At 38.1% G+C, this 20,465-nt stretch overlaps 1 protein-coding gene across 1 annotated transcript; it reads right to left on the bottom strand.

Moving 5' to 3' along the window:
* Window positions 1–1,650: 1,650 nt before the first annotated feature.
* LOC140238933 (lysosomal amino acid transporter 1 homolog) lies at window positions 1,651–20,337 on the bottom strand. The gene is given in 8 exon segments (XM_072318830.1): window positions 1,651–2,553; window positions 5,501–5,671; window positions 6,582–6,668; window positions 11,680–11,915; window positions 17,105–17,204; window positions 18,785–18,914; window positions 20,035–20,300; window positions 20,302–20,337. Coding segments are annotated over 8 exon segments (1,131 nt in total). The 3' UTR covers window positions 1,651–2,448.
* Window positions 20,338–20,465: the final 128 nt, after the last annotated feature.

The raw sequence follows: 20,465 nt of genomic DNA, 5'->3' as shown, positions 1-20,465 counted from the left end.
AAAAAATAAAGAGGGGGCGCGCGCCCAGTGCGCTCCCCTCTGGATCCGCCACTGCACGAATTCATGGTTTACTGGCATTCCATGATGTAGTATGCATTAAAAAAATAAAATGAAATATATAATATATATATATACTGGATAATGCATAAATACCTTGCTCCAATTTTAAATCATGAGAGTTACAAGGCATGTCAATGGCTGCCTACTTTTGTTGGTTGGTTTAGTGACATTCCATAATGCATTTATTATGCATTTAAAGAATAAATTGCTTGCTCCAATTCTAAATTGTGACAGTTTCAGGGCATGTCAATGCTTGTTTGTTTATATGTTTGTATATTTGTTTGTTTTTTTATTTGGGTAAAGGTCACACAATCAGGTAAGCCAAAACAAGTGAAAGTAAGAATAGCAAACTCTCAGCAAGCAGACTTTGACAAGTCACTAACCCGTTGAAGACCAGTCCCTAATATATTTGGGCAGGTGTCTATTGGAAAGTAAGTTACAGAAAAATTAGCTTATCCTCAACAGGTTAATGAATAAGTTCACACTTACAGTATAACAATCTTGTGATGTTATTTTCTGTGTTGGATACACGCAAGATACAAACATGATTGGTCGTACTGCACTGATGACATGATAATGGATTTTGAGGGTAATATTATGATTGCACAATAATAGGACTACCCTGCACATTATCTAAAAGCGCTTTTGATATTCCAATAGATAAACTTAGAGATTGTAGGCAGTGCATATCGACAAATGTGTCTAGTACAGGATGGTGGTTACCATTAAAACTTAAGAGATATAGTAAATGGGGTGGTTAAAAAGTTTGATACATGTCATTAAAATGCTTAGAATGACTAAAAAGGGATTTAAAAACGATTGATTTTACTATTCCTCTCTCTCTCTCTCTCTCTCTCTCCGTCCGTCTAACTCTGTTTCTTTCTCCAACACTTTCCTTAACTTCATCAGCATACACAGTCTTTTCAATCTATCTCATATTCACTTATGAAATGTACTCAAATCCAATGTTCTGTTTCACAACAAATCATATCAAGAGTCCCCCCCCCCAAAAAAAAAAAAAGAATAGAAGGAAAGAAAGAAATGACCCAGTTTGCGTAATAGTCACGCACAAATGACAAGATCAAGCTCTGATAGCAGGGCCAAAGAATGTTATGTACTGTACGAGCTGAAATTTTCGCGGTGGTTTTATTTTCGCGAATTTCGCGAATCGCCTTTGAACTGCGAAAATAACAACATGCGAAAATAACAACGTGCAAATAGTTACGTTCAGTTAGACTGTTGCAACCGCGAAATTAACAACACGCGCAAATGTCCTCCAAGTCGCAACTCGCGAAAATATCTGTACGCGAAAATTTCAGCTCGTACAGTATGTCATTATTCTCACTGGCTGGTTCATCCCCAGGACACATTTCCCACATTGATTTAGATTTGCTAACAGTAATAAAATATGGCAGCAATATACTCCCACAGTACCTAAGGAAAATCAAAGACTCGGTTCAAAATAAGATTTCTTCAAGACACCAGCATAGTGGCAGCAGAGCAGAATGAGAGCACAGGTATTCCAATCTCCATGGACCATTAATTAAATAAAAATGCAAAGAAATATATTCTTTATAGTTCAAAATAAGAAACAAGTAGTTTTGAATAAAACAATGCTGCTCATGAACCCTGAATCCAGATAAAGGATGACTAAAAGATGCATTGATTATATCACAAGGAGAGCAATGTTGCTAATACTGCTATTTGATACCCTAAAGTTAATAAAAAACAACACATACTGCATTGCTTGGTAAATAGTTGCACTTAAACAACAATAGAGCGATAAAGAGTAATGTATACTCACTTTATACTGCCTGGAATTAGAGAAACAGCCTTAGAAAATAAAAGAACACTGTAAGCCATGACCAAAGCACAATGGTATTAGAGTTCACAGCAAAACTTTCTTCCTTTAGCGTGGCTTGTAATGTGTACGGTGCACAAATATCACCCACTTCACACGCAAGTGGCTACACTGTGGGGATCTGTTGTTTCTTTTTGTATAAAGTAGGACCTATTGTTCAGCTTTACAGTACTTAACTGGTTAAATGGCAGTTTGCACATATGTCTATCCAATTTCTGTCATGATGATGCTAGGTTTGAGTTGGAAGTGTTCCCCGTTTTCATGAAAAAAAAATTCTGTAGATTTTGTGTTTGTTTCTGCTTAAAGCACATTTTAGCAGATGTACATGTACAAAACAGACTAAAATCTTTCTCTCGTACCTTCTCAAAATAATAGACTGATACGATCACATGTGATGTAAAACATGATTCCACTGAAGACGCCCCAAATTCCAGTGCATCACTTCCTGCACTGGTTTTTACCGCTGAAAGAAGGACTGCAATCTCAACAAACACACACATATTGTTTCCCGTCATCGTGGTAACGTCCTACAAGGTGCCATGGAGCAATCGTCTCTTGTCTTCCTCTATCTCTTGTTCGGTCCTGATCGGCTTCGTCCGAAAGTACCGGAAGGCAGCGAATTGACACAGCATCTGAGTGGTGTTGGAGGAGGATGGGTTAAGGAAATCAAGGGTGAGGATTTCCCTGCCACTTGTTTAACCGTGCCTGTACCATCAACAACCAAAATCTGTGCAATTTCTATAAGTTGTGGTCCACAGAGGCTTAAAGGAACTTGGTCGTTGCTGCATAGAAGGGATTGATATCAACCCATTATGTGCCACCGGACTAGCTACAACTTGCCAAGCTGTTATGTCTTCATATGATTAACCCAAAACCTGGCTACAATTTATGTTATACTTGCCTACTGGGTAAAACAATATGAGAATCCCCCACATGAAGGGAGGTCATCATGAAAAATGCAAATCAGGATTATGAAACTGTTTACAATACAATCATTCACGGACAGTTCATGACAGCTGTGCAGCATACGCAATTAAGAACAGCTCTGGGCAAAGAGCAACTTGGTGAGCATAGTTAATTTTTAAGTGTTCTTTTTTTTAATATTTTCTGGAAGAGTGACACTTCTATGAAATTCTGACATTTGCGTTGAAAAAGAATAGGATATGTATTTTTGGCAGTTTTTAATGAACACCATTTTTCATACCGTTAATGGTGTGATTTAATATGTCTCACAGGTCCCTTCATATTTCATTAAAAAATTAACACACTGTTAACTTTAAACTCTGATAGCTTTTGAAAGGATTATTACTACTGCATTTAAAGTTGGTATCAGTCATAAGTACATTTGTAGAATGTGCTTTAAAGAGTGTGTAAAATTTCAGGTTAATCTGATAATCCCTTCACTGTGATTAGCAGAGTTTTACATCGTGTCTTATGTCTTATTCATCGCACAGAGTGCAGCTTGATGAGATTAAGCACCTGAATAGACCCTATACTTCAAAGCCTCTTTTCTCAGTAAACACTTTTCCAGAGTGTGAACTTTCATTCTAATATCTAAATAGGTTTAGGAGAGTCCATCTAAATGAAGTTATAAATCATTAAAAGTCTGCTCTTTCAGAATCTGCCCATAACTGAAAATCAATGTCTGGTGACTTCTTGACAGCTTTGTGATGCAAGGTCACATTTGCATTATAAGGCAAATATATGACCCGCGACAATGGTTTCAGGCAAAAGTCGGGAATTTTAAAATTTCATTTTTCATTGAATCACATTGCCCATTTCCTAAGCTTTACAATGATATCAAACACTTGTATTCTCTGGTACCGTAAGTGGATATATAAAGCAAAATATGATGCACTTTTTGATTTCTTAGCCTGACAAACTTGCGGGAAAACGGGCTTTGAAGATTCACCTCTTCCTCAAAGACAATACCGAGCAGCGATGCGAGCCGAGAATCATCCATCTGTACGATGGTGCCAATCGAGATTAAGCTCCGCCTCTAGCAACCACAGCGGCTTCTGATTGGCTCACTGAGAGAGTCATATTTCGCGGGCACCTTCCTCGGAACTCAGCATATAAACCCGAATACACAATGCGTTTCACTCTGGTTTGTTTACCAGTATGTCTTTCAAGATGGCGGATACGATAATTGTAAGCTTGCTGGTTACGTGTGGATGTGTACGTATTGCCCGATGGCGTCCACTTGCTATGCCTGTGTGTACACGTCAAAGCAGCGGGTGGTGCATTCGTATCCACATCTTTACATATCATGTTTTCATTGCGGTTTATTTGTCTTTTAGATTTAATCATTTGGGATCCTTTCAAAGGCAGAAAGATGGGAAGGGTCACGCTTCCTGTCGCTGTTTTTCTCAGCCTTTACCGCATTGTGCGGTAAACTTAAACAAACATACAAACACGACTTTACTTAGGTGCAATTTTGGCATTTAGTACAGTTTATTTGAATATTAATTGGTCATTTATGACTGCTCCTTTCCTCTCTTCTGCTGTCTTTTGAGTCAACCTGCTGTCATCATTTACTACAAGCACAATTGACAAGTTAAGTTTCCGATCGTATGTTGCACGGTTTGAGCGGCGATTTGCGACTCTGATACATTCAAACCATGTTCCCCATCGTATCTGTTTTCACGTTGGAAGTTAGTGTTGCCTAGTGTTGCTGTTCATTTATTGTTTCACTTCCATTGTCGAACATTGCGGTAGAAAAGCTCGGATTGAAAGCCAAACGAAGTGCATACACCACAAAGCGAGCGTACTGGTATCTATTGTCGCAACAACAATGGAGCATGCACGCGTGGACAAAACATTTCTGACACGCTGCAAGACCTATCTCCGAAAGCCAGACTATGTAAATGTGTGCGACGCACTAGCCAATCGCATGCGAGATGCCGTGCCGTAGCAACACTTCGAAAGAAGATCGAAACTGATGAGTGCGTTCCAACATAGGGTGTTTAAAATTCCATTTTCGATAGGAAAAACTTAGTCTTATGCTATGAAATTTAGTGTAGATGTAGAAAACATCTCAAAGATTCTATTTCTGCCAAAACCCCAAATCGACAAAAATAATGCTCGAAATCTTTGTACCCCGCCGAGGAGGGATTTTGCTCTTGCGACTTTTGCCTGAAACCGTTGTCGCGGGTCACATATTATTTCATACATGAGAGCAGTCTGCATGATAATGTACATGCAGAAATTTTCAGGGTACATTAATTTCGGATATTTTAAGCTACTTTGGACTAGCGTAAATTCCAGAACCCAAGAAAATATCTTTACAATCTTCTCTGCACAATGCGGATGGATTGACAATTGGGCAGTGCGAATTCAAGAACCTGCAAACATGGTTTTGAGCTGCTTAGTGTGAAAAATTAATCCCACGAAAATATTGATGTTTACAATATTTGTAATTTCATAGTGGGAAATGATGGCAAGCATTTGTAATGCCTCATTAAGTATTACAAAACTCTACAAAGAGGGTTCCAACAGCTAGCACACACAAATCCTATGCAGAGCAAGTTTGTTCGGCAAAAGAGAACGAGTGAAGTCGAAACAAATTGGAAAGGATACGATGCAGTCGAAGAAGAGGGTTCCCAGACTGCCCACCAACCAAGGAAGATGTCTGATGATAAAGACCACCGCTGTGTCCTCCATAAGGATCGATGCTCCATAGAAGATGTTGCCCATGACCGTCAAGATGAACATCAGCATGGACACGCCCTCCACTGACCTTCTCTTAAACTTGAGAATAACAAAGACATTATGATATTAGAACAGGGAACAGTATCATGCCATAGCTGAGTGAAAAAGTAACTAAAATTGTGAGAGCAAATGATCATGACAACAACAATGATGATACTGAGTAATGTAAGAACAATAACTATAATGATAATGAAGATCACGATAACAATGATGGCAATGATAATCATTATCATAATCACAGAATGATAAGGAGAGAAAAGAAAGTGCAAAAGTAGAGACCTGGGGGGTGTTTCATCAACGCTTGTCAGCGCCGACAACTGTCGGCGCTGACCAATTTCAGCGAAATCCTTGGTTTTGATTGGCTGAGATGCTCTGGTCACTGACTGTTACTATGGTGATTCAAGTTGATGAAACACCCCCCTGACATATTCATCCATAAATATACATCACCACAGGATGAAAACATTCACATTTCACATTTAGACCATTCTCAAATTGAATTACAAATGATGCAAAGGGCAAAGAGGATCAGTGAAAATTGGAGGCATGAGTTTAACTTTGGAACTGTTTCAGCCCATGAGCGCAGTGAGTGTGTTTTAGACTGTTCCCAAAGTTAAACGAGAGCATGCAATTCTCAATGATCCACAAAATAGGCCTCTGCATTGTTTGTTTTATAAAATGGCACAATAAATTCATGAAAATTCAACCTTTTTCCCCATCATGCTTCCAGTACACCTACAAGGCTTGAGCCATGCCTTCGGTCTTTACCAGACCCATGGCCATGCGTTTGGATTTTACTGGACACATGGCTCAGTGTGGATCAGTAAAGATCAATGCATGATAACTGACCAATCAGATTGCAGAGATTCTGAAGCCCATTTTTTAATTCTTGCTAATAAACACAGTTGAGGAGACGCACTGACATAATCTCCATGGTGATGATACTCACGTTCTTGATGAGCTGAGGAACCCTTGATCCTACATAGAAAATTCCTGAGAAGCAGCCACATACATAGCCAATGATGTCTAGTGTAGTCTGTTGGTGTAAGAAGAGATGGATAGAACATAAAAGAAGCAGGTGATGAAAGTGGCTATGGATTACATGTTAATTACATAAATCAATTCAGCACTCGCTCTGTAAGAAAAAGAGAAATTCCCTCAAGTCACCTACTAAATTTCAAATCAAACTTGATGACAGCTATGCGATCTGTGTGAAGCAAACCATGAAATGATTTTTCCACAGTGTACATCTGAATTCCAAAGTTTGAAAATTGGCACATTTTTGTCTATGGTCTCAAAAGAAAAATCACACCTTGCATAGCCAGTATACCCATGTATGTGTGCATTCTATAATCATGATGTCTATAAGAGCTCTCCTACAGCATTAAACAGTATACTATTTTAACACGTTGAGGACGGACTGGTTTTGCTACAACACGCATTTCCCATAGGGTTAACAACTTCTACACTTTAGTATTCATATGAAAGACTGATAGTGTATATTATCAGACTGATTTCTTTGGCAGCACAATTGCATTCCGAAACTGAAACACTACTGCATGAAGTACTCAATTTTCTAACACACTGCTACTGAGTTTATAAGAAGGAGGATACTATGGCTGTAGTCTCAACATCACTGATTTTTTCTACTGCAGTAAAAAAACAAAACAAAACAAAAAACAAACAAAAAAAAACGACATCGTATCAAAACTAATATACACTTGTAACAACTGCTGTCCAGGATTTTCATATCCTTCATGCAGGTTGATTTGTGATTTCATTCTTAAAACACTGGTTTATAATCCAGAACGTATACTAGTTGTGGGAATAAGTGTAATCAGTGATTCAGATTACAAGTCCCAAATGGCCTCCTTCCTCAGTTTTACAGGAAGTGACATACATGTACATATAATGTCACTTGCTAATCATGTCTTATTTAATTAACACAAGAGGATTTCTGAACACAGCGTGGTGAATACAGTTGTATGTTTTTACGTTTGCTGACACATGTGACTCAACAGCAAAAGTCTTTTGCCAACATGTCATAAATTTTAGGCACAGTGCATAGAATGTTACATATTTTTGAAAATATGTTGTGCAAAAATGCTTGTATGTTGCTGTGGCATGCTAAAACACCCAATGGACCACCATAATTGTTAACTGTCTTCTTCATAAGACTGAAAAATTGACAGGAATCTTGCCTTTACTCTGGTGGTTACAATAAGAGAAACAACCAAATTAGAAAATAATTTTCAATCTTTAAGATCTATCACCAATGTAAACACAAATTGTCACTAGTGACAGTGTATTCACATTTGCAGGAGTGTGAGAGTACCTGCAGAAGAAAAAAGGTCGAAAGAAATCTGAAACTTATCGATTAAAAAAGTCTGAAGTGCCTTAAATCCTACATATTCCAATGCATTTGAACTGCAGAGTTAAAACAAGGAAAGTAGAAATTACGCGGTGCGTAATATATGTCCCCGCCGGAAGTAGCATTTTGTAGCAAAATGTACAATACAGGTTAAAAATCAAGGTCAAAGGTCAATGAAGTCAAAGGTCAAAATTCTGTGTACAAGTTTTGAAGCCCTCACCTAGTGCCATCACATAAAGCAAACGGAATCGAAATCGGGTTAGAAATGGCGAAGGAGTAGCATTTTGTAGCCATGCAATGTACAATGTAGGTCAAAAATCAAGGTCAAAGGTCAAAGAAATCACAGGTCAAAATTCTGTTTAGAAGTTTTGAAGCCCTCACCTAGTGCCATCACATAAATCAAATGGAATCGAAATCGGGTTAGAAATGGCAAAGGAGTAGCATTTTGTAGCAAAATGTACAATACAGGTCAAAAATCAAGGTCAAAGGTCAATGAAGTCAAAGGTCAAAATTCTGTGTACAAGTTTTGAAGCCCTCACCTAGTGCCATTACATAAAGCAAACGGAATCGAAATTGGGTTAGAAATGGCGAAGGAGTAGCATTTTGTAGCCATGCAATGTACAATATAGGTCAAAAATCAAGGTCAAAGGTGAAAGAAGTCAAAGGTCAAAATTCTGTGTAGAACTTTTGAAGCCCTCACCTAGTGCCATCACATAAAGCAAACAGAATCGAAATCGGGTTACAAATGGCGAAGGAGTAGCATTTTGTAGCTAATGTACAATATAGGTCAAAAATCAAGGTCAAAGGTCAAAAAAGTCAACGGTCAAAATTCTGTGTACAAGTTTTGAAGCCCTCACCTAATGCCATCACATAAAGCAAACGGAATCGAAATCGGGTTAGAAATGGCGAAGGAGTAGCATTTTGTAGCAAAATGTACAATACAGGTCAAAAAATCAAGGTCAAAGGTCAAAGAAGTCAAAGGTCAAAATTCTGTGTAGAAGTTTTGAAGCCCTAAACTAGTGCCATCACATAAAGCAAACGGAATCTAAATCGGGTTAGAAATGGCGAAGGAGTAGCATTTTGTAGCAAAATGTACAACATAGGTCAAAGGTCAAGGTCAAAGGTCACAACTGAAATTCTGTGTAGAAGTTTCAAAGCTCCCATGTAGTGCTCTCATATAAAGCAAACAGAATCAAAATCAGCTCATAAATGACAGAGAAGTAGCAAATTGAACATTTTGATCACACACGGACGTACACATGGACACACACACGTTCGGAGCCCGTTTCATAGTCCCCTGCTCGCCTGCCATACTGACACCAAAATGGCCCTCTTCAGAATAAAGTTCATGGAGGAAATATCAGAGGTATGCCCAATCATGGGATGATAAGTTGACATACAGTTGAACCTCTCTTATCCGGCCTCCCTTTATCCGGATCTCTCTATTATACGGACGCAATCTCGCCATGATTTTTTTTTTTTTTTTTTTTTTTTAATTACGGGAGGAAAGGGGGATTCCCAACTCCTTGAGAACTCCTACACAAACACACATGAATTACATATCACTTCCAACATTAACATACACCTCTATTTTGGGGTCTGTTACTGAGTGTAACAATGAAAAGGTTGCAGTATACACATTACTACATGTGGTACTACAATGGGCTACATCAGTAGGACCTCCATGTGTATGTACATATGTACATGTATAAAGCATTGAGTCTCCCATATCCGGCCAAATCCCTTATCCGGATGAGCCCCGGTCCTGACTTGTCCGGATACGAGAGGTTCAACTGTACTTCTAAACATGTCATGTGCCTTCACCTTTAGTATCATTCTATTCACAACACATTCACTTCACTATCATGTACATGTACACTCAAGAAGAATGTGCATACTCATTAGCCTTTCTCACCCACACATGCAATTAAAACTGATTAGATAGTGCTAACAAAGCCTTCAGCCGCTCAGACCTTGACCACGTGTACTGTATCCCTAAAAGGAAGCTGATGTCGTACGTAGATCTGATAAATTTATCTCCGCCAAATGAGGAAACAACAAGCAGGATGCCCTTGGGTCATACTTGGTATCTATCTCACATCCTCTTGATATCGTAGCATGTGACTGAGGAACTACCCCGCGGTGTGTCTGCTTAACGCAGAGAAGTCACATGGTATGCTGCTATTGTACTTTCTCGAGTACTTATCTTCGAGTAGTACTTATCTTTCTCGAGTATCTATCATATGAAGCATGTGAGAGGTGAAGCCAAAAAATAGGCACACTTACTGCTTCCTACATGGTGCAGTTTGCTTGAGGCAACTGCAGAGTCAGGCACTACAATACAATACATTAACCCTAATCCCACCTGGGTTTTTGAGGGACTTGAAACCACAGGGGGTGGATCGCGCGATCCTCGCGAAAATTTGCACTGAGGTAGAGGCCAATGTAAAGATTTTTCAAATTTTGATTTATGTATTTACTATTGATTTATGCTAATTTATGCAAAAATATATATATATATATATATTTTTGCCTAGAAATAAAAAAATAAAGCTCCAAGACTTAATTTTTGGTGAACATATTCTTTTCAATATCCTCAAAAATAATATTGAAGCAAAAATTCGGCTTCACATTTCTTACCTATTTTATTGTTTATTGAATTTCTTATAATGTATTTCTTTGTTTTTTTACTTTTTGTTTTGTTGGGGGTTTTTTCATCAAAATTTGTCACAGAAACTTTTAAAAGCATAATCAGGCTCAAATAAATCATTATCAGCCACTGAAAGTAAAAAATCATGTGTTTGAGGAATTTTGGGGTTGACAAATTTTTTTCAAAGGGGCGTGGCTTCAAATCGGCATGCCCGGGAGAAACGAATTTGGTCTCAAAGGTTGCGCGATACTTGAAAGAAAAAAGTAATAAAATGTTGCGGCAAGAGCATCACGCGTTGCGGCATAATCACGCGAAACGTTGAGGGGAGGGGCCATTCCCCCCTGTTTATGTACAAACAAGGATATTACCTGCCAGAGTGTCTTTGTACTTCTCATTGATGATTGTTTGTTTTGTTTGTTTTTCATCTAAGAAGATGGCTCGATAGCCCGTATCTAGCTGCAATAGTTGGATTTCCATGGGGTCAAGTTGGATATAAGGTGGGACCACTTCAGCGGGTTAAACACCCTGCTCTTTGCGATGAATAAATGAAGTGAGATCTGAGTGTGTGCATAAGTTGTAACTCTCTCACACACGGGACCTCCATTTTACGTCCTATCTGAGGGACAAAGCGTTTGCCTCTTTCTAGAGGGGACGGTATGATTACACACAACATTGCTCAGTGGGACCTCGCCTGAAATTGAACCGGAGTCCTTTGCATCGTAAGGCAGACACGCTACCGACTGAACTAAGTCACCACCAAAATGTTGACATCTGGGGGGTGTTTCATCAACGTTTGTCAGCGCAAAAAGTTGTCATCGCTGACAATCACCATAGTAACAGTCAGTGACCAGAGCATCTCAGCCAATCAAAACCAAGGATTTTGCTGAAATTGTCAGCGCTGACAAACGTTGATGAAACATCCCCCTGGTATACAGAAATTTTGTATTTGGTCGATAAGATGAGCCTCTGATGGTAAGAGGAATGGGGGCATTTAAACTGAAATGCAAGACCTCAAGAATTACTTACAGTGAATACACACTCCTGCGTGTGGCGGTAATACTGTATACACCCATCATCGCTTCCTACTGACAGCAGCGACCGCCCTGCGGCATGATGGGATTGTATGTGATGGGAGGAGGAGGCCTGGCCCTGTTGCCATGGTAATGACATGAGAAAACTGGTTGAGAAGAGGAAGCCACAGCAGTAGATGACATGCGAGGGATTTGACAGCGACTGGATTGACGGGTGTTCATGTGAAGCCTCTGTACAATGGAATCAGAGAAAGAAGCAAACTTGCGAGATAGCGACATGAGTTTACAAGCAAAATCACAAATCAATTCTAGTATTTTCTCCCATTACACTCTTATCAATTTAGCAAGCTTTCTGTGATACTCAGGTATTGTGAAGTATGTTCCATAGATTCTTCCTAATAAGTACTCTGAATGAATATGAAACCTAGCTTATGCCTAAACACTATACCATTCTGCTGCTTCATAGATTACTCCAGCAGTAAACTGAAAGTAAATGGATGTGCATGGCGACAGTAAGCACTAGCCTTGATATAATACAACACGATGACTTTTTACAAACCTGGAATACTCTGGTTGTAATGACATTCTCTTTTCTGACAATGATGAACATAGTTGAACATAAGACACCATACAGGAATGATATTGTGAACTCTCTAAATGAAAGTGAGTGATTATCATTAGTTAAAGGTTATGTTCATCAATGTCAGAAAAGAAAATGCCTTTGTAATCAGAGTAGTCCAGGTTTCAGATAAGGGTCCTATCTTTCTTCACAGATAATTCAGTGGTTTGCCCATTTCTCCTTGCCTCTTTATTTCATGAGACCATTAGAATTGAAAAAAATATTGTTTACAAATTACAACAAGCAATACATTTCTCAAAATATCAAATGTGAAGTGAAACAACCTGCAATGGGTACCTTCACACTTGTTCTCCAATCATCTTAACGGGATGGTACAGTATTGGTGGAGATGAGAATTGGGCTTTTAACTTTTTGCGAGATACCAAGAAAACACTTATGAAAGAGTACAGAGCATACCATTCTAAGAGGAATTCAAAGTTTATTTGATGAAAATCAGGTTTGGAATGAATTAAACATCCAAAAACAAAGTAAAACAAAGCGATCGTAAACAAGTGTGGGTCCCACACTTTATTAGAATCACTCTGTTTTGGATATAATCTCAGCCATTTCAAAAACAATTTTCATCAAATAAATGTTGAATTCCTCATGGAATTACATGCTCTTTCATATTTCATAAGAGGTTTCTCATAATCTCACCAAAAAATGCTAGAAACCTGAAATTAGGTCTCAACCAAAACTAAACGATCCCATTAACAAGTGAAATTCATTATTAATGCTGTTGGAAAATATAACTTGAAGACTGTTTCATGTCTAATTTTGCATATTTGCACTTTTGTAAGGTTGCAAGGACAAAATATAGACATCACAGATGGGTACATATTTATTATGTATAATCTATAAATTATAGTTCTACTTTATGTTATAAAACAAATATATTTGAAAACAAGACAGACCAGAACTTGACATCACACAATTCACTGAGCAGCTACACAAGATCCTAATATTTCCCTATAAAATGACGAATAATTACCCTAGGTTTCTAGTTTAACAACTGGACTTACTGCTCTTAAATCATCACAACATATGTACTGATAGCTTACATGTCTCATCAGGTGTGTCTTATGTTATCCTACAACCACTGATCACCAGAGACAAGCTTCACACACCAAATGTATCAAATAAACATCTGTTCAAGAGTGCAATGAATGAAAAGCCAACTGACAAGCATTATCCTTCCCGGACAGAGGTACATGTACAATGTACTTTTGGTCGTGTAAGTCATTAAGGAACAAAATCTGTTTGAACCTGATGGATGAAAAGCATTAATACATGCAGATACAGAGCTAAATGTCGAGTGGTTTAACATATAACAGGATACAGTGAAAAGTTAGTATATGCTCATATAGTTAATAATAATCAATAATGACCTCTTTATTACCTCTGCCAAGGGAGGAGGCTATGTTTTCGTTACCATTGGTTTGTTTGTTATTTAGTTAGTTAGTTAGTTAGTTTGTCCATGTGCAAAATAACTCAAAATGTAGTTAACTGATTGGGATGAAACTTGCAGGAAAGGTTGAGACTGACACAAGTAACAAACGATTAACTTTTGGTAGTGATCCGAGAATTTTGGGGGGATTTATGAAGGATTTTTGATATTTTGGCAGGTAGGGTCAATGAACTTGGGAGTTCAGGCTGCACGTATGTGAGGTTTGCATGCGCGCACTAAAGTGCGTGCTCTAGTTTCTGCTAGGGCGAGGCGCGCTGTGCAGCTGAGGGTTTATGACTTAACAAAGGCTTCTAGATTGGGAAATTTTTCAGCATGTATACCTCAGGGTGGAAATCACTGATCTCTATGGAAGAGCCCAACATGCTTTTCCCCAGTGATGGAGAGGAGAAAATCTCTTTGGAAAGAGCAAGATCATCGGTGGAAAGTAACTGCTTGGCGGAGGTCTGCGCTCTCAGAGTGCTTTTCTAGTTGTGAAAGTAATGAGAATTTAATGATTTTTTTCTTCAAAATGTTTTGGTTTTGGTTGTTTTTTTTTGTGTGGTTTCGTTGGTTGTTACTGTTGACTTTTTTGTCTCTTTATATTTTCTAATCTATCTTTTTATTGATTTTTTTTTTTTCAGGAGTGGGGTTCTTGCAGTCCCCCAAACACCCACCATCACCTACCTCCCCCCCCCCCCACCCGTCCTAATGTGAACACTTACTTTCTTTAACTATATTTTATATGTTTGATATACATAGCATACACACAGGTATATCTCCACTGCAACAAAACATACATGTGTATACAATTGGTTGACCCAAGGCTGATAGTATGTATTGAAAGCTAAAACCATGGCTTGAAAGCTAAGGGTAAAGTATACAGGCTTACTGGTCTCTAGAAGTTATTGAGGAAGAGGGCTCAAAGAGAGAACTTGTGTTTTGTTCTCTGAAAATTGAACCCATACTGGGTATTTAAGCAGGATTAGTGGTCAAGAAGGGATTATGGGTAAAGATGGGATCAGAGGTCAAAATACCATCACCATGCACAAGGGTGGATCAATGTCAGGCAGGGGTGAAAGGGCTTGTGCTGACCATCTCATTGTCAAGTGTGTATCCTGTAATCCCTTCATTGTTTGACACTGTTGCCCGAGTCTGCTGGTACCCTTAGCAGTCTCAATTGACTACTGTAGTATCATGATCACTGATAATGGTGCTGAGTTCCGAGTTTGGTAATGGCTTCCCTCACATACAATTACAAGTGTATGCAGGGTGTACTTTACAGCATGTTATACTATCATGAGAAAACCCTTCCTCTTTAATCAACAGATTGTCTAGAAAGCTAATACTCAACAACATCAGGGGTGGTATTCTGAGACTGTTTTATCTCTGTTGTAAGTCTGTTGTAACAAATCGGTATTCTGAACACCGTTTTATCTCTGTTGTAACTTCTGTTGTAACTTCTGTTGTAACTTGTGTTTTATCTTGCGCACTCTTTGCCTGCGCATACCATTGTCTTAGGGTATGCGCAAGCGCGTAACAGTGGGCGCAAGCCTGAACACCCATTAGATTACACGGTATTCTGAAAACCGTTTTATCTTCTGTTGTAAGTCGTGCCCCGTGCAAATTTATGCTTCTGAGATAAAACAGGGTGGAAGGTGTTTTAAATCTGCTGTAACTTTCGTTTTAACTTATGTTAGATAGTGAGATAATTAATCAACTCAATATTGTGGTATGCGAGTTCAAAATAAAAATGATATACACAAAATAAAAACAATGTATGCACAGAAAGGCAAAAGATATAGCAGTTTGACAAAATGTAAACTTATTCCACAATACAAAATTTGGTAACAGTAACATTGCAAGTACATACGCGTTGCATAATTATGCACAGAGATAAAAACACAAACACATGAACAAAAAGGTTACCGGCACCGTCGGCAGTTTGTTTTAAGCACTATTCACTTCAAAAATATCTTTCAAGATATTAAACTTTTTTTTAATATATATGATTTCACTATCTTCACCAATAAGAATTCATTATCAGTACCTTTGGGTGTTTCAAAAATATTTATTGCTGGGGATGGCGCGAATCCTGAGAAAAGTATTAGAAGTCTAAGGTTCCATGATGGAACTTGACATGATATTGATCTCCAAGAAATATCTTGTGAAGATAGTGACAACAACAACAATAATAATGATAATAATAATGATAATAACATGGCATTGCAAGGGCTTAACTTAATTTAGAAGCGTCTAGTTCCCCATAAACCATGAAATTTGGGTTCCTCTCATGAACGCCAGATATGTTATTTTCTAAACAAAATTTCAAATAAAAAGACTCAATCTGAGATAGCTTTGCGAATCCCCTACCGCACCAACTATACGTCAAAACTGGTAAGAAGGCAAAACGATCAAGCGTCTGTTGTAACTTTATTTTATCTCTGGCTCTCTTTACCTGCGCATGCCATTGTCCTATTTGTGCGCACGCCAGAGAATGAGCGCTTGTGAAAACGCGCAGAGTTAAGCAAGGCGCATTTGCCCAAGGGAGCAATCTTATTGGTTGAAATGTCTTAGATGCTACTTCTAACAATATTTCCTATTGGATATGATTATTGCGATGGGCGTGGTTATCATGACTTACAACACCGTTAAAACAGTTTTCAGAATACCGATTTACAACTGTTTTAGTGGTGTTGTAACTCACAGACTTACAACACAAGTTACAACACAAGTTACAACAGAGATAAAACGGTGTTCAGAATACCACCCCTGGACATGCTGGCTAAAACTACCTATAGCTTTCAATGAAACAAAACTATAGTCAAACCTGTCTTTGCATAGTGGTCACATGCTTTATGCCATCACCTAAAGGTTGATAACCTGTCTCTGTGTAACCTTGTCTTCTTCCCTTGTGTGGCTGGTAAAGACAGGTTTGACTGCATTCATGTTTTGTTTTTGTTTTGTTTTTTACTTTCCACAAAATACAAAGTCTGCCAGTCACTGAATGCCAGTCACTGCTGGCTCTTCACTAATGTTGTCATATATCCATCTTACTCCAAACTGACCAGTGGGATAACTTAGAAATTGTTATGGCATGTTGTATGTTCTGGCAGTTTTTCAAACATAACAGCACATGCACAGAAACAAGGGTTCATTGTCTTTCTCAAGATGACACAAATATACAAATGAGTCTAACATCATCTTATCTTCTAAATATTACTTCAATAAACAACTCATTAACAAAAGCTTAAAAACAAAAACAACAAATTACACAGGAACAGGTAAAGATTACATTCAGACGAGATCATTTGCATACAACCATTTTAATTTTCAACACCCCTTTAAACTTCTTACCTGCAATGGGAACTCTTTTCCTCTTGTTCTTGATGTAATAGTAGACAAACTGGGAAATGATGATTACATCCATGAGAATGTAATAGGCAGCTGTGGCAAACTGTAGAGTCAGAAAACAAAGCAAAATCAAGTCTTGTTATCAACATGAAAACATCAAACTACTGTAAAATACAACAGAAGTACCATCAAAATCATGAATTACTTCTACAAAGTGTGTACAAGACACATCTCAGCAGGAAACGCATTTTTTTTTCTACCTCAGATGAGTTTCAGCGAATTGTTCAAAGTGAATTCAGGTGTCATAATATGCGTGAGAAAATGTCATGTATGAAGTTTCTATGATGGCAGTAAAACATTACAGATTTTACCAAATGATTTAACCCGTTGAGGACGAGCCCCGAGTATACTCGGGCAGGTGTCTATGGGAAATGCGTGTTGTAGCAAAATCAAACCGTCCTCAACAGGTTAAAGTTCTATTGACCAATACAGCTATGTGATACGACTAAACTTTTCTGACACAATGTATAATAGTTATTTTGATATATTGGTGTCATAAAGAGTAACATCAATTTTTAACGAAAGCAAGAGCAATCATAAACAATCATAAACGAAAGCAATCATAAACAATTACTACGTCAGGCTCATAAATCTGAAGAGGATATGCTACTTGTGGATACCATAGCATCCTTCTTGGGATGACGTTTGTAAATGGTTTAGAGATTGGACAGATCTTTGTGAAACTGAAAATAAGTCATTTGTAGTAATTGGCACAATTACAGAATTTGGGAAAATGCACTCTGATCAATCCTACAAAATATTTGAACTGTAAAACAATTGTCTCTTGTTTCAAAAATATTTGTAACTGATTTCAGTCTTTTTTTTTCCTGCAACAGTAAACTGTTGTGATATTCAAGACCTATTTCCCTATGATGAATATTCAGAGCCAATATTTCATTACTTGGATGCCTAGATGATTTTTGTCAAATATATTCCTCTCCTCATAAAATACATCACATCTACATGTCTTCCAGAGTCAGTGACATGCCTGACATATAACTTTAATAGCAATATCTATACTGCAGAACTATACAGACAAAACAAATGCATAATTTATGTCCCTGACTAGTCTGCATGGATGTCATACTATGATTTAAAGGGATGGTACAGTATTGGTGGAGATGAGAATTGGGCTTTTAACTTTTTGCGAGATACCAAGAAAACACTTACGATATAGTACAGAGCATACCATTTTAAGACGAATTCAAAGTTTATTTGCTGAAAATCGGGTTTGGAATGACTGAAACATCCAAAAACAAAGTAAAACAAAGCGATTGTAATGAAGTGTGGGACCCACACTTTATTAGAATCGCTCGTTTTTGGATATCTCAGTCATTTCAAAACCAATTTTCATCAAATAAAAGTTGAATTCCTCATAGAATTACATGCTCTTTCATATGATATTTTCATAGGAGGTTTCTCATTATCCCACCAAAAAATGTTAGAAACCTGAAATTAGGTTTCAACCAAAACTATACGATCCCTTTAAGCATTAAATTTATTTCCAATCAACCAGTGAAATCTATTGCCTATGTACTATAAGAGCATATTTTTATTGTCTGAAGTGTACAAAGGATAGAGTTTATCAGAGACCTTTCCATGTTAGCAGTCAACATATCTCACCTGAGTGGCAAGCTGTTTGGCTAGAATGCACCCCAACATATTGGACAAATCACCCATCATCCACAGTATGAGGAACGAGGGCGCTATGGCCTCGTCCATCTTGCCCCGCTTGTAGTTCTCATAGAATTGCCTTGAGGTGAGTAAAGTAAAACATGAACAGGCAGATACTGGTATGTGAGTCAAGTAGAATGCAAGCAGGCAGATATTACATACAGATTGCACAGAAACTAATTACAACCAATGAAGGAAAAAGAGCACATTAGAGTGCACCTGGTTCACACATGTTTCTTCATAGTAAACTCAAATACATACCGGTAAATAAGACCCTTTGTAATTGTTGGAAATGAAGAGCCCCTGACGTTGAGTTTCTTGTTTTGTTTTGTTGTTGTTGTTGTTGTTGTTGTTGTTATTATTGTTGGAGTTTTTTTTGGGGGGGGGGTGGGGGTGGGGGTGGGGGGGGGGGGGTTAAACTCAAATATATACCGGTAAATAAGACCCTTTGTAATTGTTGGAAATGAAGAGCCCCTGACGTTGAGTTTCTTGTTTTGTTTTGTTGTTGTTGTTGTTGTTGTTGTTATTATTGTTGGGTTTTTTTTTTGGGGGGGGGGGTGGGGGTGGGGGGGGGGGGGAGTTATTCAACAGTTATCAATCTAATGACATGAACTGTCCTTTACAGGCAAATAAGTACCGGTACCAGTATTTCGCTTTAAATCTTAAATTACAAAATCAGCCCCAGAGAAGAGTTTAGGAAGTAACATTGAACAGTTTATCAGAATATTATCATGGCTACTACAGGTTGTATGGACCAAGGAAATGATGAAACCCCATAACTCTGGTACACACCTAAACATACAACACAGAAGTGAGCTAGCTACTCACATATAACTACCTGATATAACACACATACTGTATATTTGCAGGGCACAGTGATAAATCTATGTTATCTGCGAGTTGCAACCACACTCAAAGAGCCCACTCAAATTACTAGGTGTTAATCCGCTAATTTCTCTTCCAGTAACTGGTGCTTGTGGTGGTGGTAACACAGATGACAATGATAAAGTAACTGTGAGAATTTGTTACAGTTGCTGTTTCATGTTTGTTTGTTTTGGTGTTTTTTTGTTTTTTTCATATTGTGTATATCAAGGATTGTGTTGTCGTTCTTGTTATTGCATTTGATCATTCCCCCCCCCCCAAAAAAAAAAGTACCTACAAAAAGAACGAAATTGATGATAGGGTAGGTGCATACTTACGGAAAGAAAACCACAATCCAGCACAAAATTTGCGCAAGGCCAAGGATGAAGCCAGCATACTCCATGGAGTCCGTCACGCACTCCCGGAAAATGTTCCACACCCACGGCACATGGTCAGGTTCTGCTGAGCAGTTCTCGTGCTTCACACCGGAGCCGTAGAAATTTGTCCCATACCCCAGGTCTACGGACAGCAGCTTCATTGGTGTTATATCATCCATTATGGTGCTGGAGGAAAATGAATTATATATGCTACAATCTTCTCTAGTCTAAATCATAAGCATTTACATGAGAATGTGATTTCATTTTATGTTTAAATATTTACCATCTGGTGTCTTCCCTCATCTGTACAGCGCATGCACACAAGAAGCATTTCAAAAAAAATGTTGCTTAAAGGACAAGTTCACCTTCATTAACATAAGGATTGAGAGAAT

This window comes from Diadema setosum, chromosome 15 (assembly GCF_964275005.1).
Source record: "Diadema setosum chromosome 15, eeDiaSeto1, whole genome shotgun sequence".
NCBI classification, from domain to species: domain Eukaryota; kingdom Metazoa; phylum Echinodermata; class Echinoidea; order Diadematoida; family Diadematidae; genus Diadema; species Diadema setosum.
Note: the sequence above shows the minus strand (reverse complement) of the source record. Positions and strands in the feature narration are given on the sequence as shown.